We start from the raw sequence: 21,944 nt of genomic DNA, 5'->3' as shown, positions 1-21,944 counted from the left end.
CTTCTGAGGGGTGGCTGATCCTTGTCTATCAAGAGTGAAAGTGGGCGAGCTCGAGAATGGGGGTGGGGCACCGGCCGGGACGGTGCGCCGGAGGTGGGATGAACGCTAGCTCTTGGACGGGAGCCCCTCTTTCACAGATCTGCTTATGATTTCGTGGCTTCTGATAGGCCCTATGAAGCGTTCTGTGACACTCACAAATCTTCATACTAGAGCGGACAACAGAGGAGGCAGTGCTGGAATGGAGGGGTCCTGCAGATAAGGTCTGGTGCATCGGAAAGCTGTGGGTAAAGACCCCTGAACGCGGGGAAAGCTCCTGTGGATTCTCGCCCCCAACTCCTCATGGATGGAACATTTCCCTATCGCAGCTTGGAAGAGGATGTTCCCGCTGCCGAATGTAGTCTATGTAATGAAGCAGCATAAAATGCGATAGTCAAGCCACTGTACCAAAGGCTATCTTCCAGACAAGCGACGGAATTTGCATTACAAATCAACATTTCAAACACTTTCGCACTTACAAATCGATACAATGGGCAAGAAGAAGGTTCTCGTATGGTAAGGGAGAATGCAATGCGCGGAGTGATTCATTCGTCTGACACGATCTTGTTAGTTATGGTGTGGATATTGATGCTGTCGCCGGATGGCTAGGCTCTTACGGTGGCGAGGACAGCACTAGCGACATCAGCAGAGGTAGGTCCTCCCATCGTTACTCTTGCCATGGCGGTATCTCCACCTGGCGGACACTTGTTGACTGTGAATGGTCGTGTAGGATTATGGGCTGGAACCATCGGCACGCGCCGACTGCTATCCCTTTTCGAAAAGTACAACATCAAGGCGTCATGGTTCATCCCCGGTCACACGCTGGAGACGTTCCCAGAGGAGTGCGCCATGGTGCGCGATGCAGGCCATGAGATTGGTCTGCATGGGTACAGCCACGAGAACCCTGTCGACATGACCCTCGAGCAGCAGCGAGACGTCCTTGACAAGACGTGGAAGATGCTGACTGAGTTCTGCGGTGGCAAGCCGCCCAAGGGCAGCGTCGCCCCTTGGTGGGAAACTAGTGAGGAGGGAACCGAGCTGTTGCTCAGCTACGGTATTGAGTATGACCACTCAATGTCCCACCATGACTGCCAGGCGTATTGGCTGCGCACGGGAGACACCTGGACCAAGATCGACTATACCAAGAAGGCCGAGGAGTGGATGAAGCCTCTGGTGAAGGGTAAGGAGACGGGCCTGGTTGAGATCCCAGGATCTTGGTACATCGACGATCTGCCCCCTATGATGTTCATGAAGAACTCGGCCAACTCTCATGGTTGGGTGAACCCGAGGTAAGTCCGAAGCGTCCCTGGAGGTGCTTGACGGCTTGGCTGACCACGCTGTCTAGGGATGTCGAAGACATTTGGCGGGACCACTTCGACTACTTCTACAGAGAATATGGTAAGCTCCACGCCCACTCATGAAAAGCTATGTTGATGCTGATTGGCGGCAAAAGACGAGTTCATCTTCCCGATGACGATCCACCCAGATGTTTCGGGCAGACCGCATGTTCTCTTGATGCACGAGCGCATTATTGAGCACATCAACAAGCACGAGGGTGTTGAGTGGGTCACTATGGGAGAGGTAAGTCGTCCTTGTCAACACCAGCCACAACACTGGGGAAGCGAGAAAGATCTAACTCCACCCCAGATGAGCGACTGGTTCAAGTCTAAGAACCCGGTACCGGAAGGTGGTTTGATGCCAGCGAGCAGGGAAGAAGTCATGAAGAAGTACGAGGAGTGGAAGAAGACACAGGCGTAGACTTCGGTCTCGGCCTGTGGACAATACCAAGTAGTACATACATGCATCTAATGAAATGAATGACACCAAATACGTAATTCAAGTGTCCAAATATGCAGACTGTTCTGACTAATGTTACTGCTCTAAGAAATCTCATTGCCTTGGTCAAGTCTTCCGCTAGAGTCCCAGCCGATTACCGGGATGAGACTTGTAGTCTGGTAGATGAATACCTTGATATGCGATACATCATAATAGTTCTAGTCTTATTGAAATGTGCATCCAATTCAATTAAGAACATAGCAATTATCCCACCATTCGCCTTAGACCCGGGAGTTCTAACAATCATACGTCTATTCAGCGAAACGCAGCAAAGTTCTAAGCCGCTTGTATCAAATCATCTATGACCTTACCAGCAGCCAAGACAGTTTCCTCCTCCAACTTGCGACCAACAATCTGCAGTCCGACCGGTAGTCCTAGACTTGCCATCTCCTTCCCATTGTCCTCCCAGAGCTTCTTGTTCCACTCATCTTCCGGTCCCCTGGTCTCATACGTCCATGACTCGCTCAAATCGCCCTGAGAGACATTGCCTCCACGGATCACAAGTGCTGGGTAGTCCAAGAAGTTCCACACCTTGGTGTAGCCAACCCAGCGGCATCCGGCATGGGGCACAGCGCTATGGGGCATCGGAGGCATCAGGAGAATGTCGACCGCGCGACCAGTCGTAGGCGACCGGATGGACCTCCACTTTTCCATGTAAGCCTGCTGCATGTCCCACTTGCGCCTGTTGAGTTGCCAGTAGTCGTAGACGGAGATCGCTTTTCCGCGGTTGATCAGACGCTCAACGTGCGGGATGAAAGGTTCGCCACCGGCGATTACGTCTTTGCGAATGTCCTCGCAGCCGTCGGCAGTGTAGTACAAGTCCTTCATTCCTGTCAGCATCTATCGCAGACAAGAGGCCCTTTGAAGTTTTCCACTTACCATCACTCGAATGCAGTCTTCGTGTAAGTCGGCGTTCCATTCCAAGACTTCATGCCCAGCTGCACGAAGAGACTCAACGGCAGATCGAAGGACACGTGTCAAGGGCGGATGAGGTCTGACAACGTTGTCATCAAACAGCACCCCTATCGTCAGGGGGCGAGAGAGGGTTTCCTGATAGACATCTTCCCGCCAAGGAATTGGGACGCAGCGAAAGTCCATTTCCCAGGGCTTCTCGTTGATCAGGTGTTTCATCGTCATTTGTATGGTGCCCAAGCTGCGAGCCATTGGTCCGATAGATGACGGGACATGTTCCTGGCCCTCTGTCGAGACAGGGACGCCACGGTAAGGCAGTCGGGCGCTCTTGATTGCTGATCAGCTGAGGTTCGCACAGTAACGTGACGTCGAAAGTAACGTGACGTCGAAAGCCCGTCGGTGAGGCTCGACAAGAACAGGAACCGTCGACTTACGCTTGGCTTGAAGCCATAGGTCCCATTCATATGAGACGGAATGCGAATACTTCCTCCAATGTCAGTACCCCATCCCAGCATGGATGCTTGGGTCGCGAGCAGGGCCGCCTCGCCTCCAGTGGAGCCACCTGGGGTGTAGTCTTTGTTAAGCGGGTTTGTGGTGAGACCCCAGAGAGGGTTGTCTGTCTCACACCACTATTGGACAGAGTCAGCGATCCTTTGCAGCTTGTGTTGGGATCAAGAAAGACTCACCATGATGCTCTGAGGCAAGTTAGTCTTCGCAATGACGACAGCGCCCAGGCTTTTCAGCATCTTGACCACAGCTGCGTCATCGGATGCTGGTGAGAAAGATCTGCCCACATATCCCAGTGTTGAATCGAAGCCTTTGACATTGAACTGGTCTTTCAATGTGACAGGAACACCATGCAATGGTCCCACTACTGCTCCGTTCTTCGCGAAGTAAGCATCCAACTCTCTAGCTCGCTCCAGTGCATCTTCAAAGAGAATTTCGGTCAAGCTAGGATGAAGTTTAGCTCGACAAAAGTGAACGAGAGACTCTTGAACCATACCTGTTGGTCTGTGAGCATGGTGCATAAAGTTAGCATATGATCTGCACAGCATCTAGGCTGGACTCAGTAGGCGGATTGTCACACCTTTTCATGGGTTTCTACGGCTCTACGGGTTTCGACTGTCAGTACTTGAGACCTTCATGGCTGAGAAATCTCGTCTGAGAATGACAGCAAATAAGAGACAAGACGCACTTTTTGATATAAGCCTTGAGCACGGCCTCGCTGCTTACTTCGCCCCGAGAGATCCTTTCAACTAGAGCCTCGGCATCAGGAATGGCAGTAATGCCTTCATTGCTGCCACTCGTGTCTGTTGATACTCTCAGAACAGCTGTCGCGATCGCCTCCTGTCTCTGAAGTCTTTTCTTGGCAACTACCTCTTGCCAGGTTTGCGCCGGCTTAGAAGTCGTAACTTGCGTCATTATGCTCTTTCGGCCGATCGCATGCAGTTGACACAACCAAAAAAGAGCAAAAGGTCGTTCCAAGACTAAGCGTGTCAAAGTTGTGCAGAATCAACACAAGCCAACATGACTCTATCGCGGCGCCGTTCTACCGGAGAGATCCGGTATCCCGAGGAAAGTCGGGATGCCGACAATGGCCAATCAGACCAATCACTGGCGGGGAATTTGGACTGCCGGCGAGATCGGACAAGAATCGGCAAGCTGCCCCGAGTAGGGCTTATCAGTGGAGACCAGCAATCCCGGGGAGCTCTCTTATCTGCTCGGTAACCCCGCGGGTTTTGCTGCCTTCTCCAGGCCCATCCTGGCCATGCACGGTGTCGTGCAGCGCACCCTTCCGAGAGTGGGGGATGGTGGTGGCCCAGATGCTCGCGATGGACTTGGAGAGTGGGAGAAGTGGGAGCTCATCATGGAAGCTCGACTGACGACTTCGCGAGTCGCGAGTGTGAGTTTGGAACGACAGGGCATTCTCTCTATTGCAAAAGAAACTGTTTTTGAACATCTTACCATCGACCCAACATCGAACCATTTCCATGAAATGAGGTGATGAGTTTTCTTGGACGATTTGCGAACTGAGGATTCTGCGACATTCATCTCAGCTCTTAAACACCACAAGAAAGGCAGAGTTTATCTTACAATCATTTAGATCATTCCCACGCCTCACTTCATTACAACCCTCCAACCTACAACTCTTGAATAGAATCAAGGGCGTCTTGCAGAAGCGCTCAAGCAATTCCAAGAGTGTCTTTGACCACATCCACACAATAAACATGACAACGAGCTCAGCAACGCCGCAGACCAATGGCGGCACAAACGGTCACTCGGTACACCCCCAAAACGGCAACTCAGCTGCCGGTGGAAAATCCGATGTTTGCGTTGTCGGAGCCGGCCCCGCCGGCCTGATGCTCGGGTACGTGCCCCACCCAGCCCCGGAATCCGGTCCGCGACTGACACATCCCGTCTAGTTCTTTGCTGGCGAGATTCGGCCAAAAGGTGGAGCTCATTGATGAGAGACCCGACCAGACAACAGTCGGTCGTGCCGATGGCATCCAACCAAAGTCTATTGAGACCTTCCAGATGCTCCGTCTAGGCGACGGGCTCCTTCGTGATGGAGTCAAAGTGCACGACATCTGCATGTGGCAAAGTTCCAGCGATGCCGACCTTCACCGCATCAGCCGTTCCATTCACTACCCTGCATCAGTCGTCGACCTTCTCCAGCCGTACATTTTGCTGTGCCATCAGGGCATGATCGAGTCCGTCTTCATCGATGACTTCCGGAAGAGCGGCTTCGAGGTGAAGCGTAGCCACAGCTTTCAGACTTACACGACGCTGGAAGATGGCTCTCTGCAGATTGAGGCCGACCACCACGAACATGGACCAACGAAAATTCTTACTGATTATGTCGTGGGTTGCGACGGCGCCCGCTCTCGTGTTCGTCAGTCCATTCCCGACACCTACGCACAAGGAACGCCACACACATCCGTCTGGGGTGTTCTTGATGGTGAGCTGGAGACCGACTTCCCCGATATCTGGAGCAAGACCGTCGTCTTCTCGGAACAGCACGGGTCCATCCTCATCATCCCCCGTGAGCGTAACATGACGCGCTTCTACATCGAGATGAAGGCTTCCACAACATCAAAGAACCTCGGCGAAGAATATGTCATGGAGCAGGCCAAGTTGATTCTGGCCCCGTACAGCGTGAACTGGCGCTCAGTCGAATGGTTCGGCAACTACCAAGTTGCGCAACGTGTCGCCGCCCGCTTCACCGACCCCTCCCAAAGAGCCTTCATTGCCGGAGATGCCAGTCACACGCACAGCCCTAAGGCAGCCCAAGGAATGAACACAAGTATCCACGACTCCTGGAACCTGGGCTGGAAGCTCAACCTCACCCTACGCGGTGTGGCCAAGGACGGCATCTTGCTGGGCTCGTACGAAGAGGAACGGAAGAAGATCGCCCACGATCTGATCAACTTTGATTTCGAGCATGCCAACGAGATCGCTCGGGGCGATGCGAAGCGTCTTGCCGAGAATTTTAAGACGAATACTCGTTTCATTTCTGGCGTCGGCGTTGAGTATGGTGAGAATCAGCTCAACCGCTCAACCGCTGTTCAAGGCGCTGCGAAGCCCGGTTGCACCTTGCCGCCGGCGAAGGCCACTCGCTACATCGATGCCTGCCCTATTGATGTTCAACTGGATATTCCCATTCTCGGACAGTTCCGTATCTACGCTGTTCTAGACAAGGTTGCCAGCGCGCCAGCCAGGTCGTTCCTCACTAGCTTCAACGACTCTGTAGCGTCGGAATCTTCCCTGTTCACACAATTATCAAAGGCCGCCGCTCAATCATACAAGGAGAAGCCCAGGGCGAGGAGAGTTGACGATCAGCATGTGCGCCCTGAACGGTACACATCCGTCAGCGAGCTGAGCTCCTTCGCTCTGATCAGTACGTAACAAGTCCCTTCTATTCACATGCCGGTGCTAACTTAATCTCCAGCTTCTGCGGAAAAGAACGATTTTGAGATCTCGTCCTTGCCGCCGGTCTTTTCAAGGAGTGGCTGGACCGTCTACCTCGACGACGTCGCGCCGCTCGACACGCAAGGCCGCTCATGCACCGACAAGTGGCTTGGGGGGCTCGCAGCAGACGAAGCTGCCATCATTATTGTCAGGCCCGATGGCTACGTCGGTTCAATTGGCCGATGGGACACGACGGAATCCACCAGTGGACAGTCCGCCGCCCAATGGCTCGACAACTATTTTGGAGGATTTCTGCAAGTCCCCGCAGCTAACTAATTTGAATTTTCCGAGAAAGCAACCTAAGAACAGCGAGAAAAAATAAAGCGCATCGCGGGTAGGGCGGTAGGAATCTCAGGGTCTCACAGGCATTACGACACGGGGGCCACATATGCGTGCCCATTTTTAAACAGAGATTTCTCGTAGATCCCAAAGCACGTGCTTGAATCTCGGTCGTAACTGACTCTTTGTGATGGCATTCGGACCCTGAGAAGACCCTGAATTGATCAATGGGGGGCCTCAGAGACTCAATATCTGCATGGTCCCTTAGGTAATTTGATTAAACATGGAACGCGACCCGTTTTGTGCAAGTGGATGCCCCGGTTATGCCTCCATACGGGCCCGCCTCCAGCCAACAAGGGTCCGGGGAACGGCTGCAAGCTGCAAGAGTTCCATGTCTTCGATGTCTTAGTGTCCTACGTCATCAACAATCCCCCTGTTTTCTGCAAGCTCGTCCCCCGGAATGCTGCGCGCCCGACAGGCATGAATCACCAGTGCATGCAAATGGGCGCATTGTTTCAGGACCTTTCCCTGTTTGCCAAAGTCAAAACTCGGGCAATGCCAGAGTTGATTGGAGTCACGGGCTGAGCCATCCCAGCAGCGATACATGGATGAGGGCGAACAGCAAGTTTTGGCAGAGACGGTGCCTCCTAAAGTGGGGGTGGAGACCCGTAATCTTTCAGGCGTAATCCTAGAGCTTCGATTGGATGCGATATTGAACAAGGCCAATCTGGGGTTGCGATAGAGCCCACGAGGTTTTGATCATATCTACAGGGCAGACAAGACACACCGATAACACAACTCTCTCACCTTTATCCGTATCTCTCGGCCTCTCCCTACTGCCAAGTACCTCCCTCTGCAATACTGCACACTCAGGCTACTCTGTACTCATCGGTGAGCCAACGGTGAAGAAGATCCCCCAGACGGCGCCACGGCAGACGCCCCTGTCGAGTATTTTCCTACCCTAGACAAAGGGCTGTCAAAATCACCGTCGATATGTCAGCTGTCAAGTGATTGTCGAACCAGACCCTTGGCTTGCTGTACCACTCTCAGCTTGGCGTCCTGTACACCCTTGGACCTGTGTCTTCCCGTCCTCAATAAAGCTGAGGTTCGTCCGTCTCCTCGGGGCCTAGCTTGTGTCACCAACTCCCAGATTGCAAGTTTCCCGTCTTTGTTTGAGAGAGCAGAGTCGGATCCTTCAGTCTTTCCCTCCCCCCTCTTTCACATCTCATCAACCTCTTCCCCTCCTGTCCAAAGATGGCTTCGGTCAGCGAGAAGAGCACCGGCAAGGGAGCCGCGGAGCAGGGCTTGACGCAGTCCCGCTCCAACTCCCTCCAGCACGGCGACGCAGAGTCGCTCGAGGACGCGGCGGTCGCCGACTTCTACAATGGCGCCGTCAACGAGCAGTTCCGTTTGAAGTCCGAGCTCGTCGCGAAACACCTCGGAGAGATCGGCATGGGAAAGTGAGTTTCTAGCGTCTGAGCGAGCGGATCGCCGTGCTCAATTGAGACTGGCAGTAGTCCCGTTGGCTAACCACAGTGGCTCCGGTCGCGTTCCTACAGATTCCAATGGATCCTCTTCGTCGTCAACGGCTTTGGCTGGATTGTCGACAACTTTTGGTCGCAGGGCATCACGGCCATTCGACCCCCGATCGGCAATGAGTTCACCGACATTGCCCGCCTCAGCTTCAGCTCGGTCGCATACTATGTCGGCCTCATCGTTGGTGCCTCATTTTGGGGTACGACGGCTGATTTGATCGGTCGCAAGCCCGCCTTCAATGCTACCATTCTGTACGGTGGTATCTTTGGCTGTGCCGTTGCGGGAACCACGAACTTCACGGCCTTCTGCGCTCTCTGGGCCATCATTGGTACCGCAGCGGGCGGCAACGTGCCCGTTGACAGTGTCGTTTTCCTGGAGTTCGTTCCCCAGAGCCATCAGTGGATGCTTGTCACTTTGTCGGCGTGGTGGAACTTGGGCCAGGTCATTGTCTCACTTTTGGCTTGGGTCTTCTTGGCCAACTTTGCCTGCCCTGCGAGCGATGCTCCCTGCAGGATGCAGGATAACATGGGCTGGTGAGTGGAAATTGCCAATTTTTCAAAGGGATGGGTTTTCTGACTGTTTCATGTTCCAGGCGCTATCTCATGATCACTCTCGGCGGTATTGCAATTGCTTTCGCCTTGATCCGCATCTTGGTCTTCAAGATCCCCGAGTCGCCACGATTCCTTATCTCCAAAGGCCGCGATGCCGAGGCGGTGGAAGCCGTCAACTACATTGCGCGCTACAACGGTCGCCCTGAGCCAATGACCCTCGACATGCTGCAGGCAATTGACAGACGTTTCGCCGAAGTCAGCCAAACAGCCGACGCGCCGGTCGATCCCGATGCCGTTCCCGTCACGTCGAAGCTGTCTTACATGGAGATTCTGAAGGAGAGCTTCCAGGACTACAACGGGGCGAACTACAAGAAGCTGTTTGCCGGTCGCAAGATGGCGCAGCATACCTCTGTCACCTTCCTGATTTGGCTGACCGTCGGTATCGCGTACCCGCTTTATTTCGCCTTCATCCCGTCGTATCTGGCGACCAAGGATACCTACTCCGCCAACTCGTCGCTCGATCACACGTACATGGTGTACTGCATTGTTTCTTCAGCCGGAGTCCTCGGCCCCCTTGCTGCTGGATTCCTCGTGGAAACGAGGTTCGGCCGCCGGTGGATGATGGCTGCATCTGCTGTGTTGACTGGCGTCTTCCTCTTTGCGTACACTTCTGTTGGCACTGAGGCTGCGGATATCGGCTTTCAATGTGCCACTGCGATTCTTGGAAACTTTGGTAGGTCAAATTCCTGTTATGGCATCTGGGATGTTTACTAATTGTCGTTATAGAATACGCAGTGATGTACGCGTTCACGCCCGAGTCATTCCCCAGTCCCGTCCGTGGAACAGGAACGGGTATCGCCTCGACACTACTTCGTCTTGGTGGTCTGGTGGCTTCTTTCATTTCAACCTACGCCGGATACACCACTGTGCCGATATACGCCAGTGCTGCGTTGTGGATTGTGGTCGGCGTGTTCTGCTTCGGCTTGCCCTATGAGACTCACGGGCATGCTTCGATTTGATGAATGTAATTTAGACTTGATTTCAGCCACATGTAACTTGGCTACTTTGTTGATACTCTCCGCGCGGTTACCGCGTCTGGATGAATATACTGGACCAGAAATGAAGATGGCACGGTCAAATTTGCCAACTATCACTCATTTTTACGTGTGTGAAAGTGAAATTGACAATCCCAAGCAGCTAGCTGCATGACCCAGGTATACCCGCCCCTTCAATGTCTAACCTTTTAAGGTCTGTTATTGGGAATAAAATCTGCACAAAGTTCTTTCGAGCGTCAAGGCGTTGGATCGACCGAGCTCCAGACTCTGGAATAGTCCTCGGTCTCTCACGTTGGCATCAAGAGAATTTGACAGAAGTTGGGTATTTGACACTATCGTGGCGACACCAATTTCATAGGCAGGAATCGAATTCAAGCAAACTGCTAAAGCAATGTCCTACTGGCATGGAAAAGGCATCAACCTTGCGGTAGGAAAGGGGAAACAGCGTTTGGTGGGCTCTTCCCGCGTACTCGGTACCAAGCCGGCGGACACTAGTCATTCAGATCAGGTAGTTGACTAACCGAAATTCCTATCTCGTCCCGTTGAAGAGTCCATAACATGACCTAGCTTAAGCTGCGTCACATCCGTGCAAGCCGCGCCAGAAACGCGGGGTCGGAGAATATCCTGCATATTCCACCTCCTGACAAGCCCCTGGCCAAGCTTATCAAGCGTGGGTTTACTGCTTTCGTCCCATTTCCATTCGTCAATGGCGCGGGAGTGGACTGGCAGTCTGGGGTAGTCGAGATAGGGGTATCGCCCGGTCAAGGTCAAGGGCCGTTGTCCCCCACTCTCGAGATAGATCCACCAGCTACCCCAACGTCGGGTGCTCCCAGCCTCCACTTCCACTCCCGGGGGATGGGGAATCGTGAGCTAGCACGCAATGGATCTACGGAATGATCTCGAGAAGTTGAATAGATTCAATCTTTTGTGGAGTGGTTGTGGCTTTACAGCTTGGATTCAAGCCTCAGCTCAACTGCTCAAAACCCGGCTTCTCCAACGGTCTTTACTGGCTTAATACGGCACAACCATTTCAGGACATCTAACTGAGATTAGTAGAGATAACCATCGTTCGATCTTTACTCATACCTAGTCATCAACTACCAATATGCCTAAAGCCACCACCCCTCCCCCGGTCTACGCCGCCCTCAAGGACACGGCCCTCTTCACCCCGTTGAAGCTTGGAGGCCTGAGCCTCCAGCACCGTATTGTTCAGGTACGTTGACCATCACCATCCTCAATCCTTGGTCATCTGACTGACACCTTCAAGGCACCATGCACCCGTATGCGCAGCGAGTTTGAGTCTCGCGGAGTTCATGTCCCGGGTTCCCGCGTGGTCCAGTACTATGGTGCGCGCGCCAGTGCCGGCGGTCTTCAGATCACCGAGGCCACCGACATCTGCCTCAATGCCAGTGCCTACCCTGGCGTGGCGGGTGTCTTCACAGACTCTCAGCTGCAAGGCTGGAAGAAGGTGACAGATGCCGTTCACGCCAAGGGTGGCTTCATCTATGTTCAGCTGTGGCACACTGGCAGAGCCTCATCCGCTGGCATGCGCGGAGGCGAGACTCCTATCTCATCAGGAACTCAGCCCATGGACGGAAAGTACCTCGACGGCACTGAGTGCAAGGATGGACCTCCCAGGGCAATGACCGTGGAGGAGATCAAGGCTCTCACTGCTGAGTGGGCGGCTGCTTCCAAGCGTGCCGTTGAGGTGGCTGGTTTCGACGGTGTTGAAATTCACGGTATGATACACCGTCTGGTATGAAGTTGAAGATGTACTCATGAGGGCAATAGGTGCGAACGGTTACCTCCTTGAGCAGTTCCTCCACGACAACATCAACACCCGCACGGATGCCTACGGCGGCTCCATCGAGAACCGCTCAAGATTCCTGCTCGAGGTTGTCGAGGCGGTCGCCGCCGCTATCGGCCCTGAGAAGGTTGGACTTCGCCTCTCACCTTACAACTACTTCCAAGGCACCAAGGACAGTGACCCCAACAAGCACTGGACCTACATCTCAGAGCGCCTGGCCGGGCTTCCTGAGAGCCAAAGACCTGCCTATGTCCACATGTAAGCTTCTCAATTGCCACTCATATAAAGCAATAGATGCTGACACCATGCCCAGGATCGAGCCCCGCTTCGATGAGGTTCTCGACGAGGAGCAGAAGCTGGCTTCTCTCGGCAAGCAGAGCAACAACTTGACCCAGTTCAGGGACATCCTCAAGCCTGCCGATATCCACTTCCTCACTGCGGGGAATTTCAACAGAGACAACGCGCCGACGAAGGTGAAGAGCGGCGAGGCCGACGCGATTGTCTTTGGCAGGCACTTCATCGCCAACCCCGATCTTGTGGAGCGCTTGAAGAGCGGTTACGCCCTGAACCCTTACGACCGAACCACATTCTACGGCGCGGAGCCCCCTGAGAAGGGTTACAATGATTACGAGTTTTACAAGGTCGATAATGCGGAGGTCACGGCGCAGGCATAAAGGGTTTGAAAGTTTACGGGGTCAAAAAGACCACACCATTAGTCGTAAAGCGACGCATCATGATGATAGAATATGCATTGAGAAAATACAGAAAAGTTTGAGTTACTTTTAACCACACCGCGGTGTCAATACCACATGCATGTCTTTCTCAAAGGTCTTAGTAGTTGGCCTCAATTTTATCGAGCCAAAACGAGTTGAGGTAGTCAAGAAGGTTGAAGAGCACCCACACGAGGGGAAGAATGTCATCGCCGGCGTATCCCTTGGGTGGTCTTCCTCATCTATAAGGCGCGATGAAGATGAAGCTGAAAGGCCATTAGGATATCGTCTGTGAATAATCAGTTCGCTACTTATTTATCAGTGTGATGGAGCACGGTGACGACTCTGAGAGGCAGCTCCATCACCAACACATAGACGATACATGCATGAGGTGGGAAACAATGTTCGATGAAATTACGTTGTATTCTACAAGTGCAAGACCTCACAGACTCGCTCTAGGTGTATGCTCGCTGTGTGATGCAGCTCCAACTGGAGCGGACGGCCACTTTGACTCAATGTCCTTCCACATGTCATAGGTCAGCAGCCACCTGCCGACACCGTGGTACCTCCAAGGGAACGGGTCCTCCCCTGTCTCCTGAGACTCGGGCAGAACAGGCGACTCTCCACTCAACCACTTATCATCCATCTCACCAAAATGCGTGAACTTCGCGTCACGGTCAACCTGTTCCTCTCCGTCGTGCAGATGATACATCCATTGGTTGTATGTGCCGCGACGCACAACCTTTTCCGTCCTTTCCCGACGGCAATCCTCGTAGATCTTCAAAGCTTGCTTCTTTCCCGCGGCTGACTTGTCAGTCAAGCGAGCAAGGCACAAACCGAGAACACCACCGTCCTCAAGTGCCATTCCAGCACCACTAGCAAGGTACGGCAGGGTAGCGTGGACGGCGTCGCCGAGCATGGTGAATGCACCAGATGGGTGAGACCACGTTGGGTCGAGACCGGGCCTGATGCAAAGCCTCCACTTGAGAACCTCGTCGCACATCAGCAGCATCTTGCTGATACGGGGGTCCCACCCGTCATAGTGCGCTCGCATCTCCTCGATGTTGCCTTTCAGGGTGTTTCCTCCGTCGACGGGCATGTCGTCGGGAACCAGAAGAACCATGTTGAACAGCTTGCCGCCCTTGAGAACGTAGTTGACGGCGTGCTTGTCGGGGCCGACCCAGTAGTTAACTTGAGGGTTCTCGACGAAGTGTCGCAGATCGGGATCTTTGAGCATGTCGGCAGTGTTCAGGAGAAGCCGATATGCCAAGTCGCCGGTAAGCTGGGGTGGGTCGGACTTGCCGAGGAACTGCTCCCTAAGGCTGGAAGCGATGCCGTCTGCACCAACAATCAGGTCGGCAGTCATGGTCCTTCCGTCCGCCAAGAATACGGATGATGACATCTGGTCTTCAGACACAGTAAATGTTTCGACCTTGGCGTTGGTGACTAGCTCGGCTCCTAACTCGACGGCGCGCTCAAGAAGGCACCGATGGAGATCGGATCGATGAAAGTCCCAGAAGGGGAAGCCGCCTGCTGCGGCCGCGTACTTGTGATAGTCCATGTCGCCCAAGAAGTTGCCCTTCCAGCCGATGAAGTTGCACTTCTGGGGCTTGGTCGCATACTTCTCCAGCTTCTCCTCCAGGCCCCAGGAGAAAAGCACGCGGGCTGCATTGGGCAGGACTTGGATACCAGCGCCCACCTCGCCGATGGCTGGTGCAGATTCGAGGACGGTCACTTCATGTCCGGCCAGCAATGTTGCGATGGCCGCTCCTAGGCCGCCAAGACCAGCGCCGACGATGATGACCTATTCTCATTATTAGCTATCTGCTATATGATTGCATCATCCTAAGAGGAAACAGGCATCATTCACTCACATGTAGCCTGCTACTGGCATCTCGCTGGATCTTTTCTTGGATGATGTAACTCCTTGCTGATGCCATGATGTTGACTACCTAGGCTTGAACACAACACCGAACAAGTTCAGGCGCAATTCAAAAGATGAGCTCTTGTTTACTCAGCAGATGAACAGATGAGACGATGCCGCTGGTATGGAGGCCCGAGAATTGACCCAATGATTGTTCGCGTGCATAAATATGATCAAGGCCCGGGAGGACCGCTTCCGCAAAGACGCAGAGCGGCGAACATATGGACACTCATGCGCCTCATTCCCTCATACACCAATATCCTAAGAGTGGAATTGATCGCATCATGGACACCACTTCGACTCAATCTGATGGTCGCACCTAGCGTTGTCACGAATGCCGAGTCTGCGCCGTGCACAACGTGACCCCTCCTCCGGCTACCCATCTCCGAGTGCTCCTTGGTCTTTCGTAAACTCAACTGGTATCTCCAAACTATCAGACGTCCGCTCCAATAAGATAAGACACGCCCGCATTTGGAGTCTATCATACAAGCGTGGCCCCCGAAGTCGCGTTACCCCACTCTTATCTCTCGGGCGAGCTGTCCTGGGGTGGGATCGCGGAGAACCAATGTCTTATCAGGAGTGGCGTAAGTGGGGGAGGGGCATGCCGGCCATCGCCCTCCGTCAACCTGCTGAATATCTCGCACTCCTATCAACATCCTCGTAGCAGATACGGGTTGCAACGCTACACAATATGCAAGATACCGCAACCGCGCAGCGCCGAGAGAGCCAGAATGCGGAGAAGTGGAACCGATCCTACGGCGTCGCACGGCCTATGACCCTCCCCATTCCCCCATCTCCGGCGATATGATCCAATTCACAACCCAGATCGTCCTATGCGCACATCCAGCTTTCTTTCCCAGCATTCAGCAACCTGGCTGAGACCTCTCTACATCCTGTCAGGGGTGAAGAAATTGCACTGTACTCGGAAGTGGATGACCCCCATTGGACAACCATGAGCGACTCCCAGACCGCTATGGCGGGCAGCGCCAGCTATCGTCACAACAGCGAGAGCTCGGACGGTTACCTAGGTGAAGAGAAGACGTTCACCTGCTCTCACCCGGGCTGTAGCAAACGGTTCACTCGGGTTGAGCATATGCAACGCCATGCTCTCAATCATCAGCCTGGTGGTTTGAGTTGCGATATTTGCAGCGCTCACTTCAAGCGCCCTGATCTGTTGAGTAAGTCGTAATAAACCCCTGAATCATTTAGTACACCGCTTGATTCAGCAAGTATTTTGAAATGATGGCAACTAACATGACTAGAACGGCATATGGACCGTCACCGTCAAAAGGATCTCGAAGCAGGTGGACCAGGTTTTGGTGTTTTGGACACTAGGAAAAGATCTTGGAAAGCACCAGACGGCTCCGTGGTTGAAAAGAGACCCTGTCCGTACCCTCCAGGCCGGGGTAGGACTTCAGGACGCGCACGCCCACAAACCACTCAAGTACCATCACCGGAACCGGAGCCTACCGACGGAGACCAAAGTGTTTCTTCTTTTGACGCAACTGGAGAACAAGATTTCTCAGTTGGGAGTATTTCGCCGGACATTCACAGGCGTCACACGGTTGATCTACGACCTGCGAGCTTTGACTCAAACCATTCTTACCCCTTTGATCGTGGCAACCTATTCGCCACGTCGGAGACAGTCAACGACTTTGCTGGCTTCCCTCCAGCACTGCAATTTCATGATTTTGGAGCATCCGACAACCAATTCGACCTGGATGCCAATCAGCCTATCAACTGGGGCGACCCATTCTCAAGCGAGCATCTGGACTATGACCAGATCTTCCAGCCGGATACTGCCAGCTCGTTTAATATGCCTTATACCACCGCCTTAGACTACAACTGGCTTTTCAATATGCAAGAGGCTGCTGGTCCCATTATTACATCCAAAACATCAACTCAAGAGTACAACACTCAACTACCGGAGAACCCGTCAATTGCACGGACACAGACCAACATTGCAATCACACCTGAGTCTATGAAGAGCGCTCAACTTTGGAACGACCCCATGGACGTTGCACCAACCGATAACAGTGGCCAAGATAAGCCGCCAAGTTATAACACCGTTATACAATCTGCTTCACAAGAGCTACCGCCGAGAGAGCCTCCAAAGAGACCTGCACCACGCAGCTCTGCGGAGAGAAGCTCGGACATGAACTCCGCACGGCGCGCTGCCGAAGCGTCGGGACCGACCCGAAAGCGGTACACAGCAGTCAGCCGGCCTGCTCCAATCTTGGAGCCAGAGCGACCTCTGTCATCCCTCAGGAAGCCTCTCAACACCCCAACTATTGACGAGAAGATTCGAGAGAGACTTCTTAATACCGCCGATGCAGCCAAGCCCTGTCTCCCCGATCAGCGTTATACCATCTGGGAGCACCCCCTGCTATCCGTTGACTCTCTCAACTCCTATCTTCACCTATTCTTTACTCGCTTCAACACGGCCTATCCCCTGATGCACCTCGAAACATTCAACTGTGCAGACACCGAGCCGCTTCTCCTCCTGTCCATTCTTCTACTGGGAGCAACTTACTCCAGCAAGGATTGCCACCAATTAGCCGTCTGCATACATGATGTAATCAGACCAAGCATCTTTGCGCATGCTGGGTTTTCTCCAAGGCCCGAGTTGTGGACGCTGCAAACTATTCTGCTTGTGGAGTGCTTCGGAAAGTCTCGCGCGGGACAGAAGCAGCATGATATGAGCCATTTGTTCCATGGTCTCTTGATCAACCTTATTAGACGTTCCGACTGTCAGTCCGTGAGACCTCCTGGTCCACCACCAGTTGGTGGAGATGAGAGTGCCGGGTCTTTGGACAAGCTGTGGAAGAAGTGGGCCGAGGCCGAGCAGAAGAAGAGGTAAGTTCTGCTCAAAGCACGTTGATAGTGATGATGATAGCTAACTCAGTAGCAGGCTGGCTCTACTGTGCTTCATGTGGGACACGCAACACGCAGTGCTCTTCTGCCAGAGCCTATGCATGTCTGCTTTTGAGCTTCGCCTCGAGCTTCCCTGCAACCAAAGCATTTGGGAGGCAAGAGATGCGACAGAGTGGGTATCTGCATGGCGATCCAGCATTAGCGACCAGAGAACGTTCTACCTCCCTGTCCTGAAGGCGTATCTTATGCCATCCGGTCCAAGAACCCACGGCCTCAGTGGCTTCTCTCGCATTCTTGTGCTCCACGGTCTGATGTCCGTCGCCTGGGACATGGGCCGTCGAGATCAGACTGCTCTCGGTGTCATTTCTGGAGAGAGTCCAGGTCCAGGTTCTGGATGGCGCAAGACACTGAGCTCAGGCTATGATGCTTGGAGGAGCGACTTCGACTGGTACTGCAACAACTTCTTTGCCCAAATGCCGCGAGGACCACCATCGCCAGATGACGATGTTCGGAAGATGGAGTTTGAGTCCTTTACAGCGGCGTACAAGGCTCTGTATCACTCTGCCCAGGCGCTGCTGAACATGGACTTCTTGGACGTGCAGATTTATGCAGGTGCAAGGCACATACTCGGCAGACCAGTGCAGCAGAAGGATTACATGCGGTCCGCGCAGGTCGTCAAGAGATGGGCTTCCGCGACGAATAACGGCCCAGGTGAGGTGCAGGGCTCAAGACCAGGAGAATCCTCTGCAGCAACCCCGTCAGACCAGAGCGTGGGGCAGAAGCAGTCTGCCACAGCGGCCGCGTGGCATGCAGCGCAAATGTTGCGAGAGACCAAGAAGACTCTGAGCGGCACGGAGGCGATGAACCTGTTCCACGTGCCGTGGTGTCTTTATCTGGCGACGTTGACGTGCTGGGCATTCCATCATGCGCGGCCGAACAGGAACTACGGCGTGCCTTCGCGCAGAAACTTTGATGCGATGGGTGAGTTTGACGAAGATGAGGACTGCGAGGAAGACGAGATGATTTGGGACCCGCAGGGTGAGATGGATGCGTTGATCTCGAGTATGTCGGAGCGGGTGGAGCGTAATGATGCTACATTAAGGAGGGAGAAGAGGCGGACCAATGGCTTGGTGTGGATTATGGCGGATATCCTGACGACGGTTAGATGGGGGATTGTGCATGCGGGCGTTGTTGTGTTGAGGGGGCTTGTCCCTCAGCGGTTAATCAACCAGTATGAGGAGGCTACTTAACGACTTCAAAATGATGAATTGAAGATAGTAGGCCTAATTGAGGTCGTTCACGAAGCAGATGTCTTCTCTTTTCTACTTTCTGTGCAGCAATGTATGCGCCAGACTAATCATGTACTCGTGAATGGCGTGCGTTTGAACCTGCGTCCATCATTTGCTATCCAGGTTGAGCGCATCCTTATCCCTCTCAGTCCTCTGCATCCTCTAATCATATGCCCTCGCTTTCTTGAAGTTCTCTTTCGTCAGCCTTCTTGAAGATTGCAAGGGTAGAAGCTCGACATTTAAGCACTACGCGGCTTTCCAGCATCTTCCGTCTGCTCAACGTTGATGCTTCTTTCTTTCTTCTCATCCAACGTGGGTTCAGCGCCAACTGCAATGATGACCTTGGTGCTGGCCCTGCCGACACGATACCAAGGCATGTTGAACAGCTCCTCCATATGCTCCATCGACAAGCCCTTCGTCTCAGGGTAGGCGAAGTACGCATAGACCGTCATGCACAGCGTAACGCAAGTGAAGAGACAAAAGGGTCCCCACGAGTGCATAGCGAGGACCATGTTCGGCTGTGCTCGTGACAAGGCAAAGTTGACTAGGTACTGCCAGGCAATACAGATAGCCATACAAGTGGAGCGGATCTTGGTTGGAAAGGCTTCCGCGTTGATGATGTATGGCGCGACAGCCCATGAGAAGCTGTACCCGACGGCAAATATGTAGATGAATACTACGGCTACCAGGCCACCGGCTTTGGATATCTCTCCAGACTTGTCAGAGACCGCAAGGAAGACGGTGATGTAGGTGAGGGACACTAGAATGAGAGCTGAGCCGACGAAGAGTCCGGTTCGGCGACCAAGTCTGTCGATGATAAAGAGGCAGTATAGAAGAACCGAGAAGAATTTGACCATGCCGTAGATGCCTGCAAAGAGGTAGTTAAAGGAGTTCGAGGTGATGCCGATAGACTCTAAGATCTGCGTCGGGTGTTAGCATTTCTGCATAGCATAGTACCATGTGTTCGAATAGGATATTGACTTACGGAGGTCATGTAGTACGTCAACGTGTTGCCGCCAGAAAACTGAAACCCGATCTGCATCATCATGACCAGAGCAAGGCGCTTCCGAACATTCGAGGACGCCATCTCCTTGAGGAAACCCTTGAAGCCAGGGGAAAGAGCCAGCTCGTGCTCGAGTCCAGCACGGATTTCGTACAGCTCCTGACGAAGATACGTGTGGTCCCTAGGAAGAGACCTCAGGTTCTCAAGTGCTGCCTCAGCGGCCTCCGACTTGCCCTTGCTCAGCAGCCATCTTGGCGACTCGGGCACGAAGAAAAGCCCGACGATGAGAATGATACCAGGCAAGGCTTGGACGCCCATGGGAACTTGCCATTGTGCGTTCGAGCCACCGAGGTTCAGCAGCGCGCCGTAGTTGATCCAGTACGCGAGGCCGACAGAAAGCATCGTGTTGGCGTTGTATGATGCGGTCAACCCGCCTCGAATAGCGCTAGGCGCGATCTCGGCCATGTAGTTCGTGCCGACGACGCTTGCTGCTCCGGATCCTGCCCCTGACAGGAACCGGCCGACGAGGAGCTCAGCTCTGCCTCCAGCACCACCCGGGTTGGCGCTCATCAAGATAGCCGATACGGAGTAGACGAAGGCGGAGAGGCCAAGAGACCATTTCCTGCCCAGCTTGTCGTTGATGGGGGCGATGATGAGAGACCCGACGCAGGAGCCGAGGATCAGCATGGAGGTGATCCAAGCTTTCCAGTCAGCGAGGGACTCTTCCGACATGCCGCTCAGCTCGAAATGCTTCTTGAAGGGCGAGAAGGCGAGGACGCCCGATATGTTGGCCGTGTTGAAGCCTATTGATGACAGCAACGGTTAGTACGCCAATGCTTGGCATGCGGTTGGTTAAAGCTTGTCTACGCACCATGGGCTGAGCCGGAGAAGGACAGGATGATTGCATAGCAGAGAATCTTCCACGAAATCGCCTCTTTCGGGGTTTGCTCGTATATCTTCTTGTCGATGATGGCCATTGCAAATGGTTTTGCTAGAGTCCACTGAAGAGTTGAAACTTCTCCAGACTTCTGAGAAAAATGGAAAGGGTCGAGCTCAGATTTGAACCATGGCATGGGAGGCGGGAAGACTGGGTTCCCCCTCTAGGTCGTGCCATGGGGACTCCGCAAATTCCTAAGTGGAGATCGAGCCACTTGAACCTCTGAGGCATCCCAAAACTGGATCTAGAGCCGCCTGATCCGGGTTCAAGATGGTGTTGCTCGTGGTGGCCTGGAATTACACATGCATGGCCTGTTGATAGAGCACCAAGCACGATGGGTTGTCCTCCATCTTCTATCCCACAAAAGCGCCGATGAAACTCAAAAAATCATCAAAAGAACTTCTCACTCAGGGTTCGTGTTGTCAACAGGTTGTGTAAGTTGAGACTGACTGGGGAAGTTTTGCGGGAATGATCCGTCGCTGGCGGTGACCGTGCTTACACCCCATGGGCAACGCGTTTCCAGTACGGGGTAGACCCGCGGTCGTTCACTTCTCAAACAATAAGCTTCGCGGGATTGGGTGGACTTGTCCGGGTCTCCTTCTGTATTCGGATCATTCCAGGTGCTGGCGTTTGTTCCGGTGGCCGGAGTAGTCCGTTCGGCCGGATGGCTCCGTCTACACGCCCCAGATTGTGAACGTCGACTGAGGCTCAAGGCTCACGGACCGATTAGGATCTGACGATTAAAAATGCAATGCCATGAAGTATAGGAATCATGAAAATGACCTCAACGTGCTCTGGGGATATGACGGGCACAAGCATCGGTCCGTTCTCCGTGCCATCTTGCTTTCCACTGATCTCAATGATTGTGGGGCCAATCCGGCTTGAATGCCGTAGCAGATGTCATATAAAAGGTTTTGTGCCCTGCATCTTCAACGAATCTTTCCCTTTATTGATTTGTTTTCAATCATTCACTCTGTTGGAGGTCAAGGGCAGGTAGGGTTGATGCGGGTCACAATGCTCCCCGTAGAATAGGGGTATGAAGCTTAGCAAGACAAGCATCAGCAAAGCGACGCTTTCTCTTCGAGTAAGTCAAAGCACCCACTTCTGGCCCACCCCTGCTCCTGGCCCACCCAAAAAATGATGCCATTACAACAACCACCACTTTATTAATCAACTATCAACTGGGCATCTCTGCCACTATTATACAGCTTTCGGCCTCACTAGGG

At 53.4% G+C, this 21,944-nt stretch overlaps 8 protein-coding genes across 8 annotated transcripts; 5 read left to right on the top strand and 3 right to left on the bottom strand.

The window, feature by feature from the left end:
* Nucleotides 1-526: 526 nt before the first annotated feature.
* Nucleotides 527-1,794, top strand: COL26b_011863 (uncharacterized protein; the record flags this gene model as incomplete). Its single annotated transcript, XM_053184516.1, has 6 exons — nt 527-552; nt 608-687; nt 767-1,325; nt 1,382-1,434; nt 1,490-1,617; nt 1,684-1,794. The coding sequence occupies 6 exons, from the start codon at nt 527-529 to the stop codon at nt 1,792-1,794; spliced, it is 957 nt and encodes a 318-aa protein (XP_053031524.1).
* A 354-nt stretch (nt 1,795-2,148) lies between these two features.
* On the bottom strand, nt 2,149-4,206 carry COL26b_011862 (uncharacterized protein; the record flags this gene model as incomplete). The annotated part of the gene is made up of 5 exons (XM_053184515.1): nt 2,149-2,694; nt 2,752-3,111; nt 3,219-3,413; nt 3,471-3,735; nt 3,980-4,206. 5 exons carry the CDS (start codon nt 4,204-4,206, stop codon nt 2,149-2,151), a joined length of 1,593 nt encoding a protein of 530 aa, XP_053031523.1.
* Nucleotides 4,207-5,012: 806 nt separating this feature from the next.
* On the top strand, nt 5,013-7,029 carry COL26b_011861 (uncharacterized protein; the record flags this gene model as incomplete). The annotated part of the gene is made up of 3 exons (XM_053184514.1): nt 5,013-5,152; nt 5,208-6,682; nt 6,734-7,029. 3 exons carry the CDS (start codon nt 5,013-5,015, stop codon nt 7,027-7,029), a joined length of 1,911 nt encoding a protein of 636 aa, XP_053031522.1.
* Nucleotides 7,030-8,286: 1,257 nt separating this feature from the next.
* COL26b_011860 (uncharacterized protein) lies at nt 8,287-10,138 on the top strand (the record flags this gene model as incomplete). The annotated part of the gene is made up of 4 exons (XM_053184513.1): nt 8,287-8,492; nt 8,592-9,101; nt 9,161-9,852; nt 9,906-10,138. 4 exons carry the CDS (start codon nt 8,287-8,289, stop codon nt 10,136-10,138), a joined length of 1,641 nt encoding a protein of 546 aa, XP_053031521.1.
* Nucleotides 10,139-11,279: 1,141 nt separating this feature from the next.
* COL26b_011859 (uncharacterized protein) lies at nt 11,280-12,655 on the top strand (the record flags this gene model as incomplete). Its single annotated transcript, XM_053184512.1, has 4 exons — nt 11,280-11,387; nt 11,442-11,913; nt 11,966-12,239; nt 12,295-12,655. The coding sequence occupies 4 exons, from the start codon at nt 11,280-11,282 to the stop codon at nt 12,653-12,655; spliced, it is 1,215 nt and encodes a 404-aa protein (XP_053031520.1).
* A 478-nt stretch (nt 12,656-13,133) lies between these two features.
* Nucleotides 13,134-14,631, bottom strand: COL26b_011858 (uncharacterized protein; the record flags this gene model as incomplete). The annotated part of the gene is made up of 2 exons (XM_053184511.1): nt 13,134-14,495; nt 14,566-14,631. 2 exons carry the CDS (start codon nt 14,629-14,631, stop codon nt 13,134-13,136), a joined length of 1,428 nt encoding a protein of 475 aa, XP_053031519.1.
* Nucleotides 14,632-16,431: 1,800 nt separating this feature from the next.
* On the top strand, nt 16,432-18,739 carry COL26b_011857 (uncharacterized protein; the record flags this gene model as incomplete). Its single annotated transcript, XM_053184510.1, has 2 exons — nt 16,432-17,471; nt 17,527-18,739. The coding sequence occupies 2 exons, from the start codon at nt 16,432-16,434 to the stop codon at nt 18,737-18,739; spliced, it is 2,253 nt and encodes a 750-aa protein (XP_053031518.1).
* A 278-nt stretch (nt 18,740-19,017) lies between these two features.
* Nucleotides 19,018-20,758, bottom strand: COL26b_011856 (uncharacterized protein; the record flags this gene model as incomplete). Its single annotated transcript, XM_053184509.1, has 3 exons — nt 19,018-19,698; nt 19,764-20,584; nt 20,653-20,758. 3 exons carry the CDS (start codon nt 20,756-20,758, stop codon nt 19,018-19,020), a joined length of 1,608 nt encoding a protein of 535 aa, XP_053031517.1.
* Nucleotides 20,759-21,944: the final 1,186 nt, after the last annotated feature.

This window comes from Colletotrichum chrysophilum (assembly GCF_026319265.1).
Source record: "Colletotrichum chrysophilum strain AFK26 chromosome Unknown scaffold_154, whole genome shotgun sequence".
Lineage (NCBI taxonomy): Eukaryota > Fungi > Ascomycota > Sordariomycetes > Glomerellales > Glomerellaceae > Colletotrichum > Colletotrichum chrysophilum.
Note: the sequence above shows the minus strand (reverse complement) of the source record. Positions and strands in the feature narration are given on the sequence as shown.